Source organism: Leptonychotes weddellii, chromosome 5, assembly GCF_054177405.1.
Source record: "Leptonychotes weddellii isolate Sample4059 chromosome 5, ASM5417740v2, whole genome shotgun sequence".
Taxonomy (NCBI): Eukaryota; Metazoa; Chordata; class Mammalia; order Carnivora; family Phocidae; genus Leptonychotes; species Leptonychotes weddellii.
This window is the reverse complement of record NC_138373.1, coordinates 47,414,527-47,435,264: the sequence shown is the minus strand read 5'-3', so window position 1 is coordinate 47,435,264 and position 20,738 is coordinate 47,414,527. Positions and strand designations below refer to the sequence as shown.

The 20,738-nt window shown below is 46.8% G+C and overlaps 1 protein-coding gene across 15 annotated transcripts in view; it reads left to right on the top strand.

The window, feature by feature from the left end:
* Positions 1-20,738, top strand: part of FRMD4A (FERM domain containing 4A) — a 330,684-nt gene that overhangs the window by 133,589 nt on the left and 176,357 nt on the right. For 14 of the 15 annotated variants that reach the window (XR_014145475.1, XM_081820621.1, XM_081820619.1 and 11 more), the window contains exon 2: positions 8,904-8,969. Coding sequence is in view for 14 of the 15 variants with exons in the window: in XM_081820621.1 (XP_081676747.1) it covers positions 8,904-8,969 (66 nt within the window). In the remaining variant the exon portion in view is untranslated. Of the gene's footprint in view, positions 1-3,623; positions 3,768-5,001; positions 5,667-8,903; positions 8,970-20,738 lie in introns of those variants that run through there. The other variant, XM_081820623.1, reaches the window with a different exon arrangement.

Below are 20,738 nucleotides of genomic sequence, written 5' to 3'. Positions count from 1 at the left end.
AACCAACTGAGCCACCCAGGCGCCCCTCGCCTGTTATGTTTTATCAGGGTTTATACCTCACTCAGCCGCCTTTAAAGGTTGTCTATCTACATGGACACTGTGCTATGAACAGTGACGATTAACAGAATAACACCCTGAACCTGCCCAGAGGAACAGGTGCAAGAGCTTTGATCTCTTCCGCTCGCGTTGCCAACTATGGTCTGGCAGTGCCTCCTGTCCGGCCAGCCTTAACCCACAGGTCGTGCACTGAATTTCCTCAGCCTCCTTTCTTTGGCCTTCTCCACGTTCCCTGTATCAGCTCTCTGTTGGTGACGGCCGGCTCGCACAGGATGACTCTGGGAGCCGCTGCGGCTGGGGAGAAGGACTGGCTGTCCAGGCCCCCTGTCTGGATGAAGTGCCCCCTCTAGGGATGGCCAGGCCCCCACAGAGCCCTGCTCCATGAAGGCCTGACGCTTGCTCAGGGCAGGAGACTGCCACCCAGATGAAGCCTGTCCACACTAGCCCCCCCACCCACCTTGCCACATAGCAAAAAATCTTGTGTGAGTGGACAGAAGGCCTCAGCCTCACCTGGGGCCATTCTGGAATTGGGGTGGGGGTGAAGGTGCATGGTCTGCTGCCTCTCTGACACTCCTGCTCAGAGGAGCCTTGAATTCCCGGACTGGACACTTCTAAAGGTAATACTGATCGAGAGCCTTCTGTGTACCAAGCAGAAATCCACACTCTTTACCTGCATTAACTGAGTTACTCGTCACGGCAGCCCCACGGGGATGGCACCGTGATTGTCTTGGTGACATAGACCAGGGAATGAGGCCCGATCAGGTATTTCAGATGCTCTCCTCCTCCCTGTCGAGAGGCTTAAGTTTCTCTGTCTTCAGAGACTCTGTTGCGGGTGCAGAGAGTGTGGGCGGCAGAAGGCTGCAGGTGTGTGGTGAGTGAGGGGAGGGAGGGCTCATACTCGGAGATAAAGGAGAGCCTGTCTGCAGAAGATGCTCCAGCAGAACCCAAGTGGGACCATCCAGTTACTGCTCTCTAGGCATCCGGCTAGTTGGAAGGAAAGGCAGAAAGCTCTGGGTCTTCCAAAACCCTGGACGCTTCTTGCACATGAGTTCATGGAAGTGAGCTTACTGCCCTGCTCACCGGCTTGGTGTCCGTGACGCACAGCCAGCCTGCAGGGCCCGTGTGTTTGGGTCTCCCGGGGCCCGTGTCCTGCGGGCGTACTCAGAGGGGTTGGCCTCAGACAGAGGACAGCGATGGCCTGTCCCACGGTGGCCCTGGGTGGCACCCACTCCACCTTGTCTTTCCACATCTGCAGCGGACCTGTCCCACCTCCACATCAGTAGCTTGTCCTCAAATTGCAATGTCTTTTTGGAAGGTGGGAAGGATACCCTTCCTCCCTTCCTCCTCCACAGCCCGCAGCTTAGCGCTGGCTCACAGCTCCACTGCACTGGGATCACAAAGCCCATCACTGGAGCTCCCTGGCTGTCCTCACCGCTTACCCATCTGGGTCCATTCCTCGTCTTTTAAACTTTAGGCCCAGAGACTGTTAGTGTTTCTTGACCCTCTGCCCTGCAGTACCATCTGGAGAGATTGAGATGGATTGTCCTCCAGGACCTGTGGCTCGATCACACACGGCAGCGGTCCTCCGGGCAGTGGGGTCCTCCCCAGAGCAGCGGCCCCGCGCAGCCCCCTAGCCCCGAGTGCACCCGTGACACCACGACTTCTCTCCCCGCATTATCGGAGAACGCTCCAGGTCCTTGTGCTGAAGGCAGAAGCGGGATCTGAGCAACCGCGGCCCCAACACATGCTTTCCCAAGATCCTCTGGTAAAGCACTGGCCCCGCTTGTGACCTCATCAGATGCAAACTTGTGGAAGGTTGAGCTTGGGAGAATGCAAGGCTTTTTCAACTTTTATAATCCGTCGGATAGCCGCGTGAATGTAATCACTTTCATCTGGGTTTGATAAGTTACAACTGTATTCAGCAGCCAAGAGCCTCAAGGACGTGCCTGTGTGTGTCCTTTTACATCCAGGAGACTCATGGTCGCGACAGAGGTGAAACAATCTGCCAGAGGACATAGGGCGACACAGGGACAAGGTCATTCTCTCTGAATCAGACTTCTGGTGTCTAGCACCATGTGTCTCCTTCCCCTGTCGTGTTATTTTAATATGTCACTGAAAGACAAAAAAGGTAGGCTTGAATAGGGGGAAAATTATAATAAAAGTGGGCAAAATACCTTTAACCTTTAAAGATTATGGGCAGAGGCTCGGGCGCCTGGGTGGCTCAGTTGGTTAAGCGACTGCCTTCGGCTCAGGTCATGATCCTGGAGTCCCGGGATCGAGTCCCACATCGGGCTTCCTGCTCAGCAGGGGGTCTGCTTCTCCCTCTGCCCTCTTCCCTCTCGTGCTCTCTCTCTCTCTCTCTCTCATTCTCTCTCTCTCAAATAAATAAATAAAATCTTTAAAGAAAAAAAAAGATTATGGGCAGAGGCTCATACGATGTTATAAAATTACATTATAATAATTTATTCTGTCTGGCATCTCCATGGTACAAGTTAAGCATGAGCAGCAACAAATGGATGCATATTTTCAGTAAATTTTAATTTGCCCGAAGTCCTTTCTGTATATTTACTGTGAGTTGCATTTCTTGAGACCGCTGTGAACAGAGCGCATTCATTCATCTCCTGGATGTGATAGCTTGATGATGATTGAGATCTCGTGAGCCTGTGACCTTCTGGTACCTTCGTTGGGTCGTTGGGCCTTCATCAGTCTGAGAGGAAACCGAAGTGGCGAGAGGAATGTCAGTCACATGTTGAAGTGACCCCGAGAGCAGAGGCTCCAATAGTGAGCTGCACTGGGAAGTTGTAGTCATGTTTCTGGAATTTCCTTCTGAGCCGCAGAACGGCCCAGGTCAGAGGGCGGATTGTGAGGTGCTCCATAGCGCATCCGCCCACCCGGCTGCCTCGGGATGCTCCGGGGTTTAACGGACCAGGCCAGCAGGGGAGGCTGGTCTCTGTGGTCGGACCTCGGCTTGGATGCTTTTGAAATCTGAGTTTTCTATTGGATGGTGGAATTTTAAAGGATAGGATTTCAGGTTTTGGAGGGGGGAGTATTAATAACTTTTCTAAATAAAGCATGTTTTGGAAATTTTAATTCTTCCCTTTATAGAATCCTAGGGAGGCTTTAATATTTCTTATGTTGTTGTCTCAGAAAGTTACCGTCTCTAAAATGAATATGAGTCACAAGATAGTAACTTACTGTGCACAGAGACAAACCAAGTGGGCGTGTTCAAAGCTGTGTTTGCAGTCTGTGAACACTGCTTCCCCTCCCGGTGTCCACCCTGCCCTCACCCCATTCCCCGGTGCCTCAGGGATAACTGTTTCTGTATAAATGTGCCTCAGAGGGGCGCCTGGGTGGCTCAGTTGGTTAAGCGACTGCCTTCGGCTCAGGTCATGATCCTGGAGTCCCGGGATCGAGTCCCGCATCGGGCTCCCTGCTCAGCAGGGAGCCTGCTTCTCTCTCTGGCCCTCCCCCCTCTCATGCTCTCTCTATCTCAGTCTCTCTCTCAAATAAATAAATAAAATCTTAAAAAAATAAAAAATAAAAAAAATAAATGTGCCTCAGGAAGTACAATAGTAACGTGCTGATGAGATGTTTTTGAGTTTTTATTTTTGAAAGCCACATGCATCGCTAAGCTTGGAATCGGTGACCCTACAAGTCATTTGTACAACTGCATTAGATTTCAACAAAAATGTCTTCCACAGTGGAACTAGGTGTGTATACCATAGCATGTAACTTATTTGGCAAAGGACACGCAGTGGCTAAGAGAGAGGGAGAGAGGGAGGAAGAGGGAGGGAGAGGTGATATGTAGAGAAAAGGGTCATAATACAAAACATACTAAAATGGGGTTTACTTAGTTTTGAATTTGAAGACAAAATGTTCCTAATAAAATGTACTTGCATGGGCTGAACTCGGTAGCCTGCCCTTGTCCATGTAAAGCATCTGAAAATCCCCATGGAGGGGGCATTTGTCATTGCTAGTTAGTTATTATTTGTTTTTTACCAATGAGGGGGGACTCCCCCACCACATTTGGGCAGTGGTTCCTTCCACCAACAGGAATATATCAGGATAGTGGAGAAAAGATGCCCTCAGACATAGATATTTATAAATGCCCCCCCTTTTCAGGTTCTGTGCTCCCTGAGCAACTTCTGATCACAGCTGGCTTCCCATTAACTCCACCTGCCAGGAGAGACTGTGTCAGACCTTCCGTCTCCAGTATTCTGACCTGTGTGACAGTTGTAATTCTCAGTTGTAAACTAATTAACTTGATTTGATGTGTTAAAAACGTAGGCAATCTAAAACAAAATCGTTGGGAACGAAGCTTCTCAGGATCCATTTCCTATGGCTGACCTCAAACACTGTCAGTCATTTTTCTAGATAAAGTTTGTTTTTATACAGGGCGCCTGGGTGGCTCAGTCGGTTAAGCGACTGCCTTCGGCTCAGGTCATGGTCCTGGAGTCCCGGGATCGAGTCCCGCATCGGGCTCCCTGCTCGGCAGGGAGTCTGCTTCTCCCTCTGACCCTCCTCCCTCTCCTGCTCTCTGTCTCTCATTCTCTCTCTCTCAAATAAATAAAATAAAATCTTAAAAAAAAAAAAAAAAAAAAGTTTGTTTTTATACATTTTTTTTTTACTGAAAAAAATAAAAGTTTAAGTCATAATTGGATGGGATGGAAGGAAACTACCCATAAGCCTACTCCCCTAGCATATCAACTATTTTATTTTTTTGCCTCCCAATTCCTGTCCAAGTGCACAATAATTTTATTGGCTGTCTTGATAGGACACACATAGCATTTCATATTCTGCTATGCTCCCTTAAGCTAGTATCATAAATGCATTTCTCTGTTTATGAATAGTCTTCCCGATTCAGTGTGTGTCTTAACAGCAAAGTTGGAGTGATGGGATGGACATCTCACTTCCAAAATAACACTTCGCTGTATATTTCTTGAGAATCACAGCACCTTCGGCAGGCCTCTGCTTGGTATGGAATTGCATTGTAGCGAGACGATTTATGTCGGAGTGGTCGCCAGCTGACATCTACCAGAAGCCCTGCTCTCCGAGAGGATTTCCTCTGAGGGGGATGCCGACGCTGCAATTGTGCCTCGGCCGCTGAAAATGAAAACAAGCAAAGCCGTATTATTTTACAATTGTTAGCATTCAAAAGAAAATTTCAGTGTGCCTGGAAAACCAGACAAAGCTACAGATGTCCACTCTTTCCCGGTACACACCCAGGAGGGTAAACCTTTTCTGAACTGATGAGAACAGGACACTCCAGTCTTCCTTCAGTCAGGAAGGACAGGCCATCCCCGCCTTGGAGAAAAAAACCACGGCAGTGCCGTCCAAAGAAAGGCGTACTTTCAAAAACATGATGATTCAAAGTTGAGTTTCTGTTTGGACGCACTTCTCTGGGCTGCTTTTTTTTTCAGGGACATTGTGCCTTCCCAAAGGGAGGCAGCTTAGAAATTCCCTGTTCAAATAGGGAGCGTGCTTAGAAATAAATTCCCCGGGACTGAAAATTGAAGGCTTTTTGGAAGAGAAGAATGAACTTGGAAAACTTTGAGTAGATCTTAACATCTTGATGTATAGTTAATTCCTTCAACTGCTGAGCAGATAAGGTGAGATTATTTAATGGAATGAGGATTTTATTTTTCAGATGAAAATGAGAGCCTCACAGTAAACTCCTAGGTACGGGCATGAACTCAGTGTCACGTCACGCGTTGTGTGCTCTGAAATATTTTGGGAAAATGGTATCTACCTCTTTATTATTGCAGTTAAAACTTCATTTGATACAGTAATATCTTGGTGATACCAATTTCCCTTTATTTTTGTCAAATTTATTAGAATGTGGGTAAGGAAGTCAAGAATGTGTTTATATCCTTAGCTTTTTACGATAAAAGGAAGCTCAAAACTTTGTGTTCTAAAGATACTAAGGACCAGCAGCATTTTTTTTTTTAATTCTCCTCTGTCCCCACCCTTCAGAGAATTTTCTGAAACCTGTAATAAATGTCTTTAAAGGAATTTCAAAGTAATATGCTGGGTGGTTGTAGCACTTTTCTTCCTTGAACTTCCACTGTGTTAACCTTGGGTTCTTTCCATTAAGAACTGAGCTGCTGGAAATTTGTATCTTTTGAACTTTGGACCCACTTCACTGATTTCCCTCAACCCCCTGACCCCCCAGCTCTGGCAAGTACCAATCTGTGCTCTGTATCCACGAATTTGGTGTTTTGTTTATTTGTTTAGATTCCACATATGAGATCATTTGTCTTTCTCTGACTTAATTTCACTTAGCATAATGCCCTCAGGGTCCATCCATGTTGTCACAAATGGCAAGATTTCCTTCTTTCTTACAGCTGAATAGTATTCCACTGTATATATACACCACGTATTCTTTATCCATGTATCCACCCATGGACACTTAGGTTTCTTCTGTGTCTTATCTGTTATACAGAATGCTGCCTTGAAAATGGGGGTACATTTATCTTTTTGAATGAGTATTCTCCTCTTCTTTGGATAAATACCCAGAAGTGGAATTACTGGATCATATGGTGGCTTCGTTTTTAATTTTTAAAGGACCCTCCATCTGTGCGAGGCTCCCCTCTTCTCCACATCCACCTCAACACTTGTTATTTCTTGTCTTTTTGATAATAGCCATTCTAACACATATGAGGTTGATAGCTCATTCTAGTTTTGATTTGCATTTCCCTGACAATGAGTGATGTCGAGCATCTTCTGGTGTGTCTATTGGCCATCTGGATGTCTTCTTTGGAGAAATGTCTATTTAGATTCTCTGTCCATTATACTAGGATTGTGTGGGGTTTTGCTATTGAGTCATCTGAGTTCTTTATATATTTTAGGTATTAGCCCTTTATCAGATATATAATTGGCAAGTATTTTCTTCTATTTAGTAGATTGCTTTCCACTTTGTTGATGGTTTCCTTTGCTGTGCAGGAGCTTTTTATCATGATGTTGTCCCACTTGGGTATTTTTTGAAGCTGACGGATTTTTTAAATGAAGTCAGTCAGCTAGGATGCCTCCTATGTGCACACTTGGTAGATTCTAATGGGATTTGAGCCCTCTCTCCTTTTAAGGCAGTTAACACCGACAGTTAAGAGTCCAAAGAATGAATAAGGACTTGTCATAGACCGGTCTCACGTCCATGGCCGCCGGCTTCGGCTTATATGTGCAAAATGGCAGACCTTTGGACTGAAGCCTTCCTTGGGTTTTAACTCTATTTTAACCTCTGTTGGAGTGCCTATGGGTATGTAAAACTTCTCTTGGTGCTTTTTCTCAGAGCTGGGGACTGCTGAGTCATTCTTCTAACTCAGATTCAAGAGACATTTCTTTTGGTCCCATCCAAGCAGGGTGTGCCATATGGGTTAGGATCCCATAACTAGGGCGCCTGGGTAGCTCAGTTGGTTAAGCGACTGCCTTCGGCTCAGGTCATGATCCTGGAGTCCCTGGATCGAGTCCCGCATCGGGCTCCCTGCTCGGCAGGGAGTCTGCTTCTCCCTCTGGCCCTCCCCCCTCTCATGTGCTCTCTCTCATTCTCTCTCTCTCAAATAAATAAATAAAATCTTAAAAAAAAAAAAAAAGATCCCATAACTAGGGAAATTTGACTCGATGGTAGTTGGAGGGGTTGGCTTCTTCTGAGGAAGGAATAAGAGGATTTTCCCACCAGAGTCCATGCCAGCTTTGGACATGCTGATGGTTAGAGGATAATCCCTGTTGTACAGGAAGAGAAGATGATCTCTATTGCATTGTTCCTGGAGAAAGCACTCATGAGAAGGGCCAGGATCTGCCCACCTGCTTCCCTCCCCTTGATCTGCATGAAGTGGCTGCTAGCTGGGCAAAAAGAAGGTGGTTTCAGTGGTGGCTACGGAGTCATAGAAAATACGAGGGCTGGACAGAACCTTCTGGGTCTTCTGGTCCAGACAGTGGTGTTGGAGCCAGCTCTTACCTGCTGTGAGAGCCCGTTGGTACGTTTTTGAGACTTCTGTGTGCCAGTGGTAAAAACAGAACCATTATTAAAATTAAATTCTATAAATTTAGAGGTAAGTACCTTACATTAAAAACAGAGGTAATAAATACTCAAAACCCATCACTGACGGATGGAAAATTTCCTCATTATTTGACTCTACTATCACCTTGCCCCTGGGGCTATTTAAGGTTACTGTATGTGTAGGAGATATGTTGTCAGGACAGTAGCTTGAAATCAGAACCAGGGAAGCTATCTGGAGTGTAGCAAGACAAGTTTCGGTTAGTGGCCGGCTGACATCGAAGGGAAGCCTCATTCTTCAAAGGATTTCCTCTGAGAGTGTCGCCAGGGCTCCAGCAAATGCTACAAATGAAGGCTTCTTCCTTCCAGAAAGCCGGCGATTAAACATTTCAGCTGCATTTCCCTGGGCTCAGCCCACTCGCTTTTGTATATGAGACGGGGCTGCAGAGATGAACGCACCCAAGACCCGGTGGGGCCACGACCCAACGATGCCTGTCCGCGCTCTCTCTCTCTCTCTTACACTGCCAGCAGTGTGTGCGTAGCAAAAGGTGCAAGGGTGAGGGGTCAGGTTTAGCCGTGAGTGTTTAGCTCCCGGGTTCCTCTGTCACCGGGGAAAGTACTGTCAGGACTAGGTAATAAACGATTAGCACAGAAATCCTGTGGAGAAAGAAGCTTCACAGAAATCAGATGCAATTGCCAGAGGGGTGCTCATCTGCTCCCAGGTGCTCAGTAAGGGGGACACGGTGGCAGAGCCTGGATACTGAAATCTGTCCCTAATGTGTGTGATGAAATTATTGAATGGGAGATGCGTCAGGCTGTCAGACTCTCAGTGACCATCATTTGTCTTTCTTCGTAGATGACGGAGGGCCGTCGATGTCAAGTACATCTTCTTGATGACAGGAAGCTGGAACTGCTAGTGCAGGTAACTGACTTTTGGCCAACGTTCTGAGTTTCTTCCAAGGCTTATGTGGTTTGGACTTCGATTCAGCTGATGGGTGGGGGACGATATAAACAGTTTTTAATCGGTATCTGGTAGAATCTAGGAGAGAAGGGCGGCACACCATGGTATTTTTGTGCGTGTGAGTGCTATTTTTGTTCATTCTGTTTCTTTGTACACCACGCCTAAGGCATTCAAGGCCAGATGTATATCTAACCTATTGTTGCAAATCTCTAGAAAAGGAAATTCCGCGGGCGCCTGGGTGGCTCAGTTGGTTAAGTGACTGCCTTCAGCTCAGGTCATGATCCTGGAGTCCCTGGATCGAGTCCCGCATCGGGCTCCCTGCTCGGCAGGGAGCCTGCTTCTCCCTCTGACCCTCCCCCCTCTCATGTGCTCTCTCTCTCTCTCAAATAAATAAATAAAATCTTTAAAAAAAAAAAAAAGAAAAGGAAATTCCGCAACTGCCATTAGCAATTTCTACTTGCCGGAATTAACTAGAATATAATGTAAATAACTCTTGCTGCAACTAGAACTGATGTGGTCATCTTTCCTGCTCAGAGAGGGGTGGAAAACCATTTGCTGTTTCCAAGTGAATCTTCCGTAGGTGTGGGGAAAGAGAGGCAATCTCTTGGCTCTGTCTCCCCTTCAGGGGCCGAGTAACCCCCATCCCATGTGTCCTCGTTGCATCACTCTGGAACATCTATGTGTCCGTGGACACACAGGGAATCAGTCAGTCCATCTACAAATTTTGCACCCACCCATCAGAGTCAAAGAAGTCAGAGCTGTATTAGAATCATAGATCCTGGCCTCGTTCAGCTTACTCTCGAAAGAAATCATCATTATACCTAGAGCCCTGAAGAATCGCAGAGTTGCCCAACTTGATTTAAAGAACTTAATTCCAAATCTGTTGTTTGACTCCAACTTTCAGAACTGTATTTGCTTGAAATCCTCAAATGTCTATCAAACTTTTAGAGCAGTGCTTCTCATTATCCATAATATTTTGCCCAAGAATCTGTAGTTCTTCGGTGGTAGGTTGAAATGACACCTGCATGCTCATTCACTGGGGGGGGGACGATACTGTCACAATGGGAAGATATGCGTAGAAATACTCTTATCTCACGTCCCCTTGTATATACTGCTTGGATTTGGAAAATGTTCAAATTGCTAACCTGAAGGAGTTAATACTTGAAATTAGATTTAAATTATAAAGGCAACGTAGGAAACAGAAAGTAGGAAAAAGCTCATAATCACAGCCCACTCATTTACCTATTAGTCTCATTTCAGCAAATTTCTTTCCAGCATTTTTCAGATTTCTATTTCTTACGTGGTTGTAATCATAATGCATGTAATTCTATTTTATTTTTCCACCTAACATTGTCTTTCGTTGGCATTTTCCAAGTTACTATAGGTTCATCTTTGTTAATATCAGCATAAAGTCCAAAAACGGATATACTATTATTATCTAATCGTTCACTCATTTGGGCACATTTAAGGCTTTTGTTTGTTTTACAGTTTTTCTGCTACTATCAGTAAACACTGTCATTAATTTACCCATGGGTACAGAGTTCTTCCATGTTTTGGATTATGTCCTTATTAGGCTAGATTCCAAGACTTACAGTCTTATTAAGAGTCAAACTTGTGGTTTGGATTTGGGGGGTGAGGTGAGGCAGGAGACAGGAACTGTAAAGTGAGCAGGATCTCTTCCGTTAGCAAAATCACTGACAAAGCATTTGGAGCTTTCAGTTGTTAAGAATCAGCATGAAGAGTTTATAGGTGAGTGGTCCAGTGTTTTTAAGATGCTTTTTTTAAAAAATATATATCAACACTTAGAGGCTTAGAAAGTAGCCACTCTCTGAAAGAGGAAATGGGACCTCAAGTGGCAGTGAAGTTATAGTCTGTCGGCCAGCCTCCTCCGGGAAGATGTGAACCAGGGCATTGGAAGTGAACCTGAATCACAGAAAAGATATTTAGTTACTGCTGTGCGCAACTTTGGAAGGCTCATCCTCAGCCTTTCACAATCCAGAAGATGTTGAATTAGGCCAAGCAAGAGAAGTCCTACTCTGCCCACACAAGTCACGTGTTACTTCCTCTTTCTAGAACTCTGCTTCTGTTTCTGTTAAGCCTCCAATTCACAGCTTAGAAGACACTGCGCCCCCTCCCCCATGGGTCCCTTTCACTGCACTGTCACAACTCAGTGTCACAGCTCACTGTCCCTGCCTGTTTATTCTGTTGCCCAGAGCCGCCAACGGTTTGAGGGCAGGGTCTGCGTTGTGATCCCTGTGTATCCCCAGCACCCAGCCAAATGCCTGGCACAAATGTCACTAAACAAATCCTTACGGAATGAAAGAATGGGCTAATCCTAAAATGCCTTGGTATTATTTCCCCAAAGGACTTTTTGTCGTAGAACCAATTGCTTGGCAGGGGATTTAGTTTCGCACAAAAAAACTATAGACAAAAAAAAAAAAGGAACACTTCTAAACTCCTTTCGGCATGATTACAAAGCGGACTTCAGCAGAACATAGAGGAGCAAGGTTAAAACTATTGGACAAACACCAAGTTAAATATGACTTTTCTTTCTCCTCTACAAAGTTCCCTTGTCCCGGATTATGTTCTCTTGACAAAATCCTTTTCTAAAGGGAATCCCTCTTCTCGAGTTCGTTTGGACCCATGCTAGGTTTTTCATAGAACAAAGCATTTGGATCCCATACTTTTCTTTTTGATACCGTAAGTCCACAGAGTGACAACCTTGCAGATTCATTTATACTTTAGTCACCAAAGTATATTAGGTGCGGAAGGTTTTACTGTTGCTGCTCTGAATAATAATTTCAGAGTATTTGTAACAAGCCTTGGATGAAGAAACACCCTTCTCAGTCTTGTGATCTGGAGTTGCAGAGATGGGACGGGGTGGGTATTGACCCGACAAGGTTTGTAAGATGCACAGGCAGGTTTGGAGGAAGTGTTTCTCTCCCACAGAGGGCAAGCGGGTTTACACAAGAGTGGCTGACATTAGAAATAGTGGCAGAGGTGGGAGGTCCGAGTTTTTCAGCCAGCATTAGGGTAAGAGATGCATCGAAGGCCACACCTCGCAAAACTCCAACAGCCTGAAAGAGGAGCAAGGTGACTTGGAATCAACACCTACCAAGGATTCCCTCCCCCCAGAAGGATTCTGGTAACCAGACACCCATACAGATCATTTCCTGTGGTGGTGTAGACCTGGTCCCTGTGACTATAGCATTTCCCTTCTTCGGGATATAGAGCAAAATGGCCATAATCCCAACATTTAATGCTTCTTATAAAGCCCTTTGAGATTACTGAGCAGAATCTATGCTTCCAAATCCCTGACTGCCCTGAGTAAATCCCACATTACCCTCACAGGAAAAGGGAAAAGGTCAAGCGTGCACGCACTGGGATTTGATATTTGAAAGGTTCATCTCAAAATCCACAGCCAGGTCCCTGGTACCCACAGTATTATCACGTGACTCCATAAGTCCTTAAATTCCACTTAAGGACAGTGGGAACGATGATGGGAGCTTTCAGCAACAAAACCAAGCCTCCAACCTCGGTCATCTATGTGCGGCAGGTTCCAGCCACATCACCCTCCCATCCAACGTGAGACAGTGTCATTTGCCCTGTCACCCAGAATTGTTTCAGCCAATCATAATTGTACTCGAAAAAGCCTGCATCAGAATGAGAGAGGCTGCCGTCATGCATGTCTCTCTGTCAGCCTCTTCCTGATGCTTCTGTAGCCAGCTAGGAGTGTGTCTTGAATGTTTTGTAGTAAAGTAAAATTCTCAAGTCTTATCTTCCTAGGGCTATTTCTTTAGAATAAGTTTCTCCATTTTTTCCCCTGCATATTTAGGCGAGCATTTCGAAAGCCAAGAAAGGGAAATGTGTGTTAGCCTTAGTGAGGATAATTTAAGTAAGACCAAGAAGAATTTCCTGACAGTGAGGGACAGTAGATGGAATCCTGGAAGCAGTTAATAAGGAAGATCCCGGGCTCTTTCTCTTGAATCTCTTAAAAATAGAATAGATTTTCACTTGATTGGAATGGCTGAGGTGTGGCCCTTCCTTATTATGTTCTCTTGAGGCTTATGACATTATGTGGCACCCTTTCTCACAGGAAGACAAGCTAGCATGTGAAAAACAGACGTGTGCCTTCTCCTCGTTTCAGGGCTTTGCCCCAACCCCATAGATGAGTAGATGTTACGCTCTGTTGGCAGGAATTCTTCCCTCCGATGATAGAGCTTTGCAAATCAGAATCCTCTCCACCCCCCAGTTGCCTCAACGAACCCCACTTTTTGTTTTGTTTGGGAAGCTGCCCCGTGATGTCACCAGCATCCGCGGCCCGCCAGGTCTGACCCAGTCTCTGTGGCCATTGGCAGCCCTTTTATCACCATCCACTTATGTTAAAATAGAGGAACAGAGTGTTCTGTGATTCTGAGAAGTGGCGCAAACCTCAGCTTTTTTCCAGGAGAATGAGAACTCTTTCCTGGGTTATTGTTGTACATGACACGGTATCCTTAATTCTGAGAAAGCCGGTGGGACAGAAACATCAGGAAGGATCTGGAGCTGGACTGTGTTATGCAGCGGCAGCGTTCAAAACGTGGGCAGTCCACACTGACCCGAAGTGTAAAATACACACCCAATTCTGAAGGTCTTCTATGAAAAACAAAAAGTAAAACATTTTATTAACAATTTTTGTATTGATGATTCCATGTTGAAAATGAGATATTTTGGGGTATAATAATTAGGTAAAGGAAATACATCCTTGAAATTAATCACACCTTGTGTAATAGGACTACTAACACATTTTTATTCCATACTGGGCTCACATTTGTGGCTGACATTGTATTTCTGTTGGACAGCTATCTCTAAAGGGTGGAGAGAAGATCATTTAAACAAGAGAAAAGATTGTGGATACAGTCAAATTACCCAGCTTTAATGCTGGATGTCCTCCGCAAGAAGGACCACATTTTATAGTTCCTCATAGAGTGTCATTGGGGCGTATCTTATCTAATATTTATGTCGACTGTGTAAAGCCGGCGCTAATTCAGATGAGGAAACAGAAATTCAGGAAGGTCAGATAACTCGCTTGAGGTCACATAGTCGTAGTATATACAGCTTGAACACAGGGTACACCCTGACCTTTTTGCTCTGCACTGTAATAAGTATGTATAATAAAGACCCGGGACGTGGGAGAGTCCGCCTGTAATGTGGCCACTCTGCTGGCCACTGTGCTGTCAGAAACAACTGGAATTAAAGGCTTCGACCCCCATCTCAAGTCTAGAACCGAAGATGGGCTTACCCAGGTCATTTCATGTCTCTGAGCTAAGTTCCTCATCTGTCTGGTGAAGATCTGAACATGGGCACACGTGGTGAAGGATTTCCACATCAGGTGTCCGCCTCGGGGCATCAGGTGTGGAAGAAACAAGCCACAACAGGTAGAACCTTCTGATCATTTTTCTCTGTCTGACGGCCGTGCTGGTGATACTCCCGCTTAGAGGTTCAGTAAGATACTCTGGTCCCTGAGTCAAGCAGCATGGAGGGCAAAGTAAATATTCTGGCCTATAATGGGCTTTAAGAAAAAAAAAAAACACCAACGATAAAAAATCTGGTACTCTTATAGTGCTACTAGAATAAATGAACAGACTCAGGTTCTCTCTATGTGTGCACGCTCACCCTCACACCATCCTCCGCTGCTTCCGTGGTTAAGGATGTTCTTCTGTTAAAAAAAAAAAAAAAAAAAATACAAGGCACTGTTTTCTACCAAGTAAACCAGGGATTCCCCCAAAGCACGTGTGGCCAAGAAGAAAGAAAAAAGCAGAGCCGATTCCCTATCTGCGCAACTGGGAAGGGTAGCCTTCTCTGCTTGCTGGCCCAGCCGCTGAAGCGTGAGCCGGGTCTGCCATCTGCTCCTGTCTGGTCTGACTTCAGCAGGAGGGACGGTGTCAGCCATGAGTGGGGAGCCGTGTGCAGGGGCTGGAAGCAGACTGAGGGCCTCGGTGGGAGGAACCTTCTGCCGGGACCTCCCAGGCCACCCGGCCGCCTCACGGAACGAGAGCCAGAAAGGTGTCGGACAGCACTGCTTTGGGCTGACCTCAGACTTCACCACGATTGCTCTCATCATTTCTTCGGCTCTTTGCAAAGCCGGGTCCTCCCCCAAATGAGCCAGACAGATGTCTTCCGGGCCCCTGCGGGTGGCCGGTCATATTTAACATTTTAAAGGCACAGGACGAAGCAAATCAATGCTAAGGTATAGATTAGAGGCAGATACCACAAGGCTAACTCTACGTGTAATCCAACGTTCATTTAGTGGCCTGGCGGAATGAGAAATAGTCCATGACACACAGCCTTGGGTGACACAAGCAGCTAACGAGTCTCCCTCTTGGCAAGGACGGAGGGACCCGTATGTCTCCCTTCGCGCCAGCGAGGGCTGTGACGGAGAAATTGGTGAGCTGTGCTCTGGATGAGAACAAAAGAAACTCACAGTCTCCCTGTGGGGCAGTGATGGAGGGAGGAGTGTCAGGGTCTAGCAGATTGATGCAGTCATCCAGGGACCCCCACCCCCCAACACACAAGCGCACGCAGCTCCTGGACCAGACAGCTCATCCCGGCATGGGGTAAGGGGAAGAGGCCGTCTGGGGCTATGGTGTGGTGGTGGGGGGGGTGTCCAGGCTCTGGTTGCTGAGCAACAACCCCTTCTCCACTCCCCTCCCCCACCTGACCCTCCCTCCAAACACCCCCCCCACCCCCATTCTCCCTGGATGCTAATTTTAACCAGTTTGAAAATGTATTAGCTGGAACCATTGGAAATGGCCGATTAGGGCCCAACTTTGTCCTACGGAAGGGACAGTTCCATATGGCTCACACACCACATGGGATGGAGAATGAGGAAAAGGAGAGGGAGATGGTGCAGCTCCTGGCCTTCCAGGGACAACCCTCCAGAAAGCCGATGTTGTGTTTTCACTGAGTTATTTTTTTTCTTTGATCCCTTTACAAAATCGTTTCCACATATTCTCCGTAGCAGCCCCGTAGGAGTGTTGGCAGATAAGGAATCTTGGGAGATGGCTGTAAACCACAGGCTCCTAGTTTTTCGTCTCTCTGCTCAAGGGGGATGAGAAGGGTGGAATGGGGTGCGGGGTGGGGGAGAGGGATTAGAACAGATTTAACACACAATGCAGTTCAGCAAAATGGGAGTAGCTGTGTTTCTAGGGGAAAGACACACATACGTGCACACACCCGCAAGAAGAGTATGGCTCTGGAGAGAAAAGGGGCCATCTGGGAGGGATGGCATCACAGGAATCTGGGAATTAGCAAATCTGGGTGTTTTTGGTTTTTCATCCATAACTCACAGATTGGTGTTCGGCACACTGCTCAATTCGGATACTTGCTCATTTGGTAAATCTCTTTTGTTTGTCTACCAGTGGACGCTGCAGACCTGAGAGCCTCCCTTTGGGGTAAGAGGTTCTGTCTAGAGGGGAGAAATTATTCAAGTCGTAAGACTTTTTACACATCCAGGGCTGGGTGGTTCCTCTTCCTGCGACGGGCTGCGTGTTCTCTTTACCTCCCCCCTGTGCCCGTGCCCACCCCACCCTGTCCTCCCTTGTAAGGAGGGTAGATCTGTTCATTCCTGCAGCCCCGCGGCTCCTTGTCCCACCCCGCCCGAAGACCGAAGGGGGGCAGCGGCTCTCCTGAGAAATAGAGCTGTCGGGCAGCCAGGGGCGGCGGAGCAACGGATCAAAAAGTTGGGGGCAATCTCAGCTGTTGTATATTTTTCTCGGACCCTTCCGCCCCTGTGGGCCTTCCCCGGAGCCCTTCATGCTCTCTGCTTTCCTGGTTCCTCGCGAAGCCCAGCACAGAACTAACAATTTCGCCGTCCAGGCAACACGGAAGATTTCCAAACCTCGCCCAAGCTGCCGGCTGGGTGTATGTAAGTGGCCAGCTAGGGGGCAGCTCGTGTTCCACACCCCCAGCCCACACCCCCCCCCCCATCAAGCCCATGTCATGTTCTTCTCGCACCTTCTTTGAACGTGAGCCCACCACTCTCCCGAGGCAACCAAGCTCTTATTTTGACTTATTCCTCAACTCCATCCCTATCTTGAAGTGTGGCCAGGTCTCTTTCTTTCTCCAGTTCCCATGACCCTTAGATAGACAGTCACCACCACCCGGCTTTGACATTGTCACCGCTGTTTGCTTGGAGTCCTACAGCAGCCTCCTCACTGACCCCCGTAATGCCACGGTTTGACCATTCCAGTTGGTCCTACTCGACACAACCAGATTATTCTTCCGAAAGGACTGCTTTGTGACATGTCTCTGCTCAGAAGCTGTCAGTTCACTCTGTTTGAATTCCTCTGTTGGACTCTCACGTCCCTCCGTAATCTGACTCGTCCTTCTTATAAGAGCAGTATACTGAAGCCGAGAAGAGTGTTGTGTTGTCCCTCACTGTCCCCTCTCTGGGTGTGCCCTAGGGGGTCGTAGTCACCAGCCTCAGCCCAGCAGAGCTGATGTCCTGCGTTTTACGACTGTGGGGACTTATATCCATGGTCCCATACAGAAGCAACCACGTGACCCCACAGTAGTCCTTGAAACCAGTGGTTCTCCAACTTCTCTTACGTGTAGAATCCTCTATCCAGTACACGTTAAGTGGAGGAGGTCTGAATCCCACCTGCCGTCCACTGCCTCTTACAGCGATTCCCCTGAGGGGTCTCTGTAGACCCCTCAGGGCTTGGAACTCATTATTCTAGAAAGAAAGCAGATGACAAAATGTAAGTATTCCTTGCTCTATGCAAATGCATGCATTCTGGAACAGTTAAGTGTAAATCACATTTTAATTACATAAGCCATCTTTTAAATGCTATGAGAAACTTTATAGCTTAGTGATTAATCATCGCATTAGCTAATTGAGCACTTCTTTCTGTCCCAAACTCTGTTCTAAGTGCTTCCTAGATGCTAAATCATCAGCTGATAATCAATCACCTCCACAACTCTAGAAGCTGGGTAACTGTCACTGTTCCCATTTTGCAGATGAAGAAATTTAGGCACAGAGAAGTTAAGTAACTCGTTCAGAGTGGCCCAGCTAGTTAAGAGTAGAGACCTGATTCAAAGTCAGACCATGTGACTCCAGAGTAAGAGCGACTTCAGCGTGCTGAGAACACAGGCTTTGGAGCCAGATGGCCTGGCTTCGAAACCGGACCAAAAGTCAAAGTCAGTCAAAGCCATGGGGTTCCTAACTCCAAATCTTAGTAGCTCCGTCACCTTGGCCAATTACGCAACCTCTTTGACCTTTGGTTTCTTTATCTGTAACCTGGGAAGGATAACGGCCTCCAGTCTTCCTGCTATAATTTTATCTGTAAATGGACACTACTGGCCTCCTCGTGTTCTGATTGGGATTCATAGATTAGAACATGGAAAGTGCTCAGCATACTTCCTGGCACCTCGTAGGCACTGTCTTAACCAGGCGTCGGGTGCCCAGGCTAGACTACTTAGTAGCTGTGGTCATCTGGACAAGCGAGGTGTCTTTGCCACCTCATCTGCAGAATGGGAACATAAACTACCTCTGCCTTTTGGGGGACATGCTGCATAATCTCCTGTGCTATCACTCCTAATAATTCGGTCTTCACTATGACTCTGTGCAAGGCTTTATGCTGTGTTTGTGGATTTCATGTAAGTTCACGTGACTGTGATGGGTTGACTCTCAAATGTCTTCACTGCTTCACCGTCCGGGCTTTCCTACACATCATCCCCTGATGTTTTCATAAACACTGGTTAGCAATGCTGATCCTCCCAATGTCATCCATAACTCATGACAAGGTCACATGAGGACAGGCAGGATGTATACGGACGTGCATTCATCCAGAGTACCGATAACCACCTACATCAGTGAATTTGGTTTTGACCTCCAATATGTCAAAGCATGTTTTTTTTTTTAAAGATTTTATTTATTTGACAGAGAGACACAGCGAGAGAGGGAATACAAGCAGGGGGAGTGGGAGAGGGAGAAGCAGGCCTCCCACAGAGCAGGGAGCCCGATGTGGGACTCGATCCCAGGACCCTGGGACCATGACCTGAGCCGAAGGCAGACGCTTAATGACTGAGCCACCCAGGCGCCCCATGTCAAAGCATGTTAATCACTTACCATTCTTGGAGATAAAAATAGAAAAAAAAATGGTTTTGATGGTTGCGGCCCAGTATCTAATGAGTGACCCTATCCTTACTGCTTTACCTTAAAGTGATGCTGGTGCAAAATTATATACAGATGGGTCATATTGGCTGTGATATGTGGTAAGGTAGGACCGAAGGCACATTCTTCCCCTTGTACACAAGTTAGTGGTTGGTTTCCCAACCCGTTACTCACGAACTCAACTGCTCTCAAGTTCACGTATGAACTCTTGTTTCCCAATAGGGGTTGTATCCTTTACAGAGGTTGCGGCCTGCTAGCCAGATTTTGGAGTGCACAGCAGGTGGACAGTTTGGGGCATTTAGATGTGTTCAGTGCAACTTTGCGAGGCTCAGAAGAACACGTGCCTCCCCAAGCCTGCTGGATCCTAGCAGCCTTTGATGAAACCCGGGAGAACCTCATGGCTCCCGAAAGGCCTGACTGCCAGTTCAAAACCGGTCAAAATTTTATTCTTTAAGGGAAGAAGATTATAACATCCCATGCAGAGCCCTTTGAGGGTGGCATAGAGCCAGACAATGATTCTTACATTTTAAATTGTTGACAGAGCCTAGGATATATTACAACATCAAAGTGGGCCATATGTCAGCCTTATAAAAATCCTTTGTCAGCCTTCCTTTACGTTAGCCTTCCTTCCTTACTTCTAATAGGGTTCGTGATTTATAAAATAACAGAAGGTATCATTGCATTCCTACAGAGGTCTGTATGAACCACACTGATCCTGCAGCTGACCTCAATTCTCTGCATCATTTTACCACAGATCCATAAGAACCAGAGAGGTGTGGGGAAGCCACCGCCTTCTCACCCGCCTTCTGGGGACTAATAAAATGATATCTATACTAGTGAATACTCTGATATCAGAATGCCTTCAGCAGTCAGTTGGCTCTGTCAAACACATGCATACATACACCCACACAACACGTAAATCTTGGGGAGGAGCTCTGCCGTGGAACCCTACGTTCGACAGCAGTGTCCTCACCAGATTGTACTCAGAAGCATGAAGAGAAATACTAATTTTTCCATTCAGCTTCACTTTGAGCACAGTGAAATCAAATGCTCTCAATTCTAAGGAAAATCTGTGGGCTCCTTGACTTGTGTCCTTCCCAGCCATAGTTAGACTGGTCATGGCCTGGCTGCCGCCTCATCTTCACACAGCAATGTTGGAAAGCAGGAAGGGGAGTTGCTCCTCTCATTAACTCTTTTTCTCATGGGGGATAAAGCCTTCCCAGATGGCCTTCCCTGTCCCTCGTGTGCCTGCTCCACCCCAGATCACAGTTGGTTCATATTGCCCTGTCTGGACCAGTCACTGACAAGGGAGGTAGGATTCATGGGATTGGCTTGAGTAACTCAGTGATTCTCGCAGTGTGGTCCTGGATGGGCAGCATCAGCATCAGTCAAGAACATGCTATTAATGCAACTTTTCAGACTCCACCCCGAACAGAGCCAGAACGTGATCCAATAGAGGCAGCCTTTGGAGCTTGTGTGTTTTCCCAGCACCCTGGATATTCAGGCAGTAGTATTGAGGCTCACCTTTCTGGAGCTTTCCTCTCTGGCCCACAGCTAGGGCCACTGTGATGCAG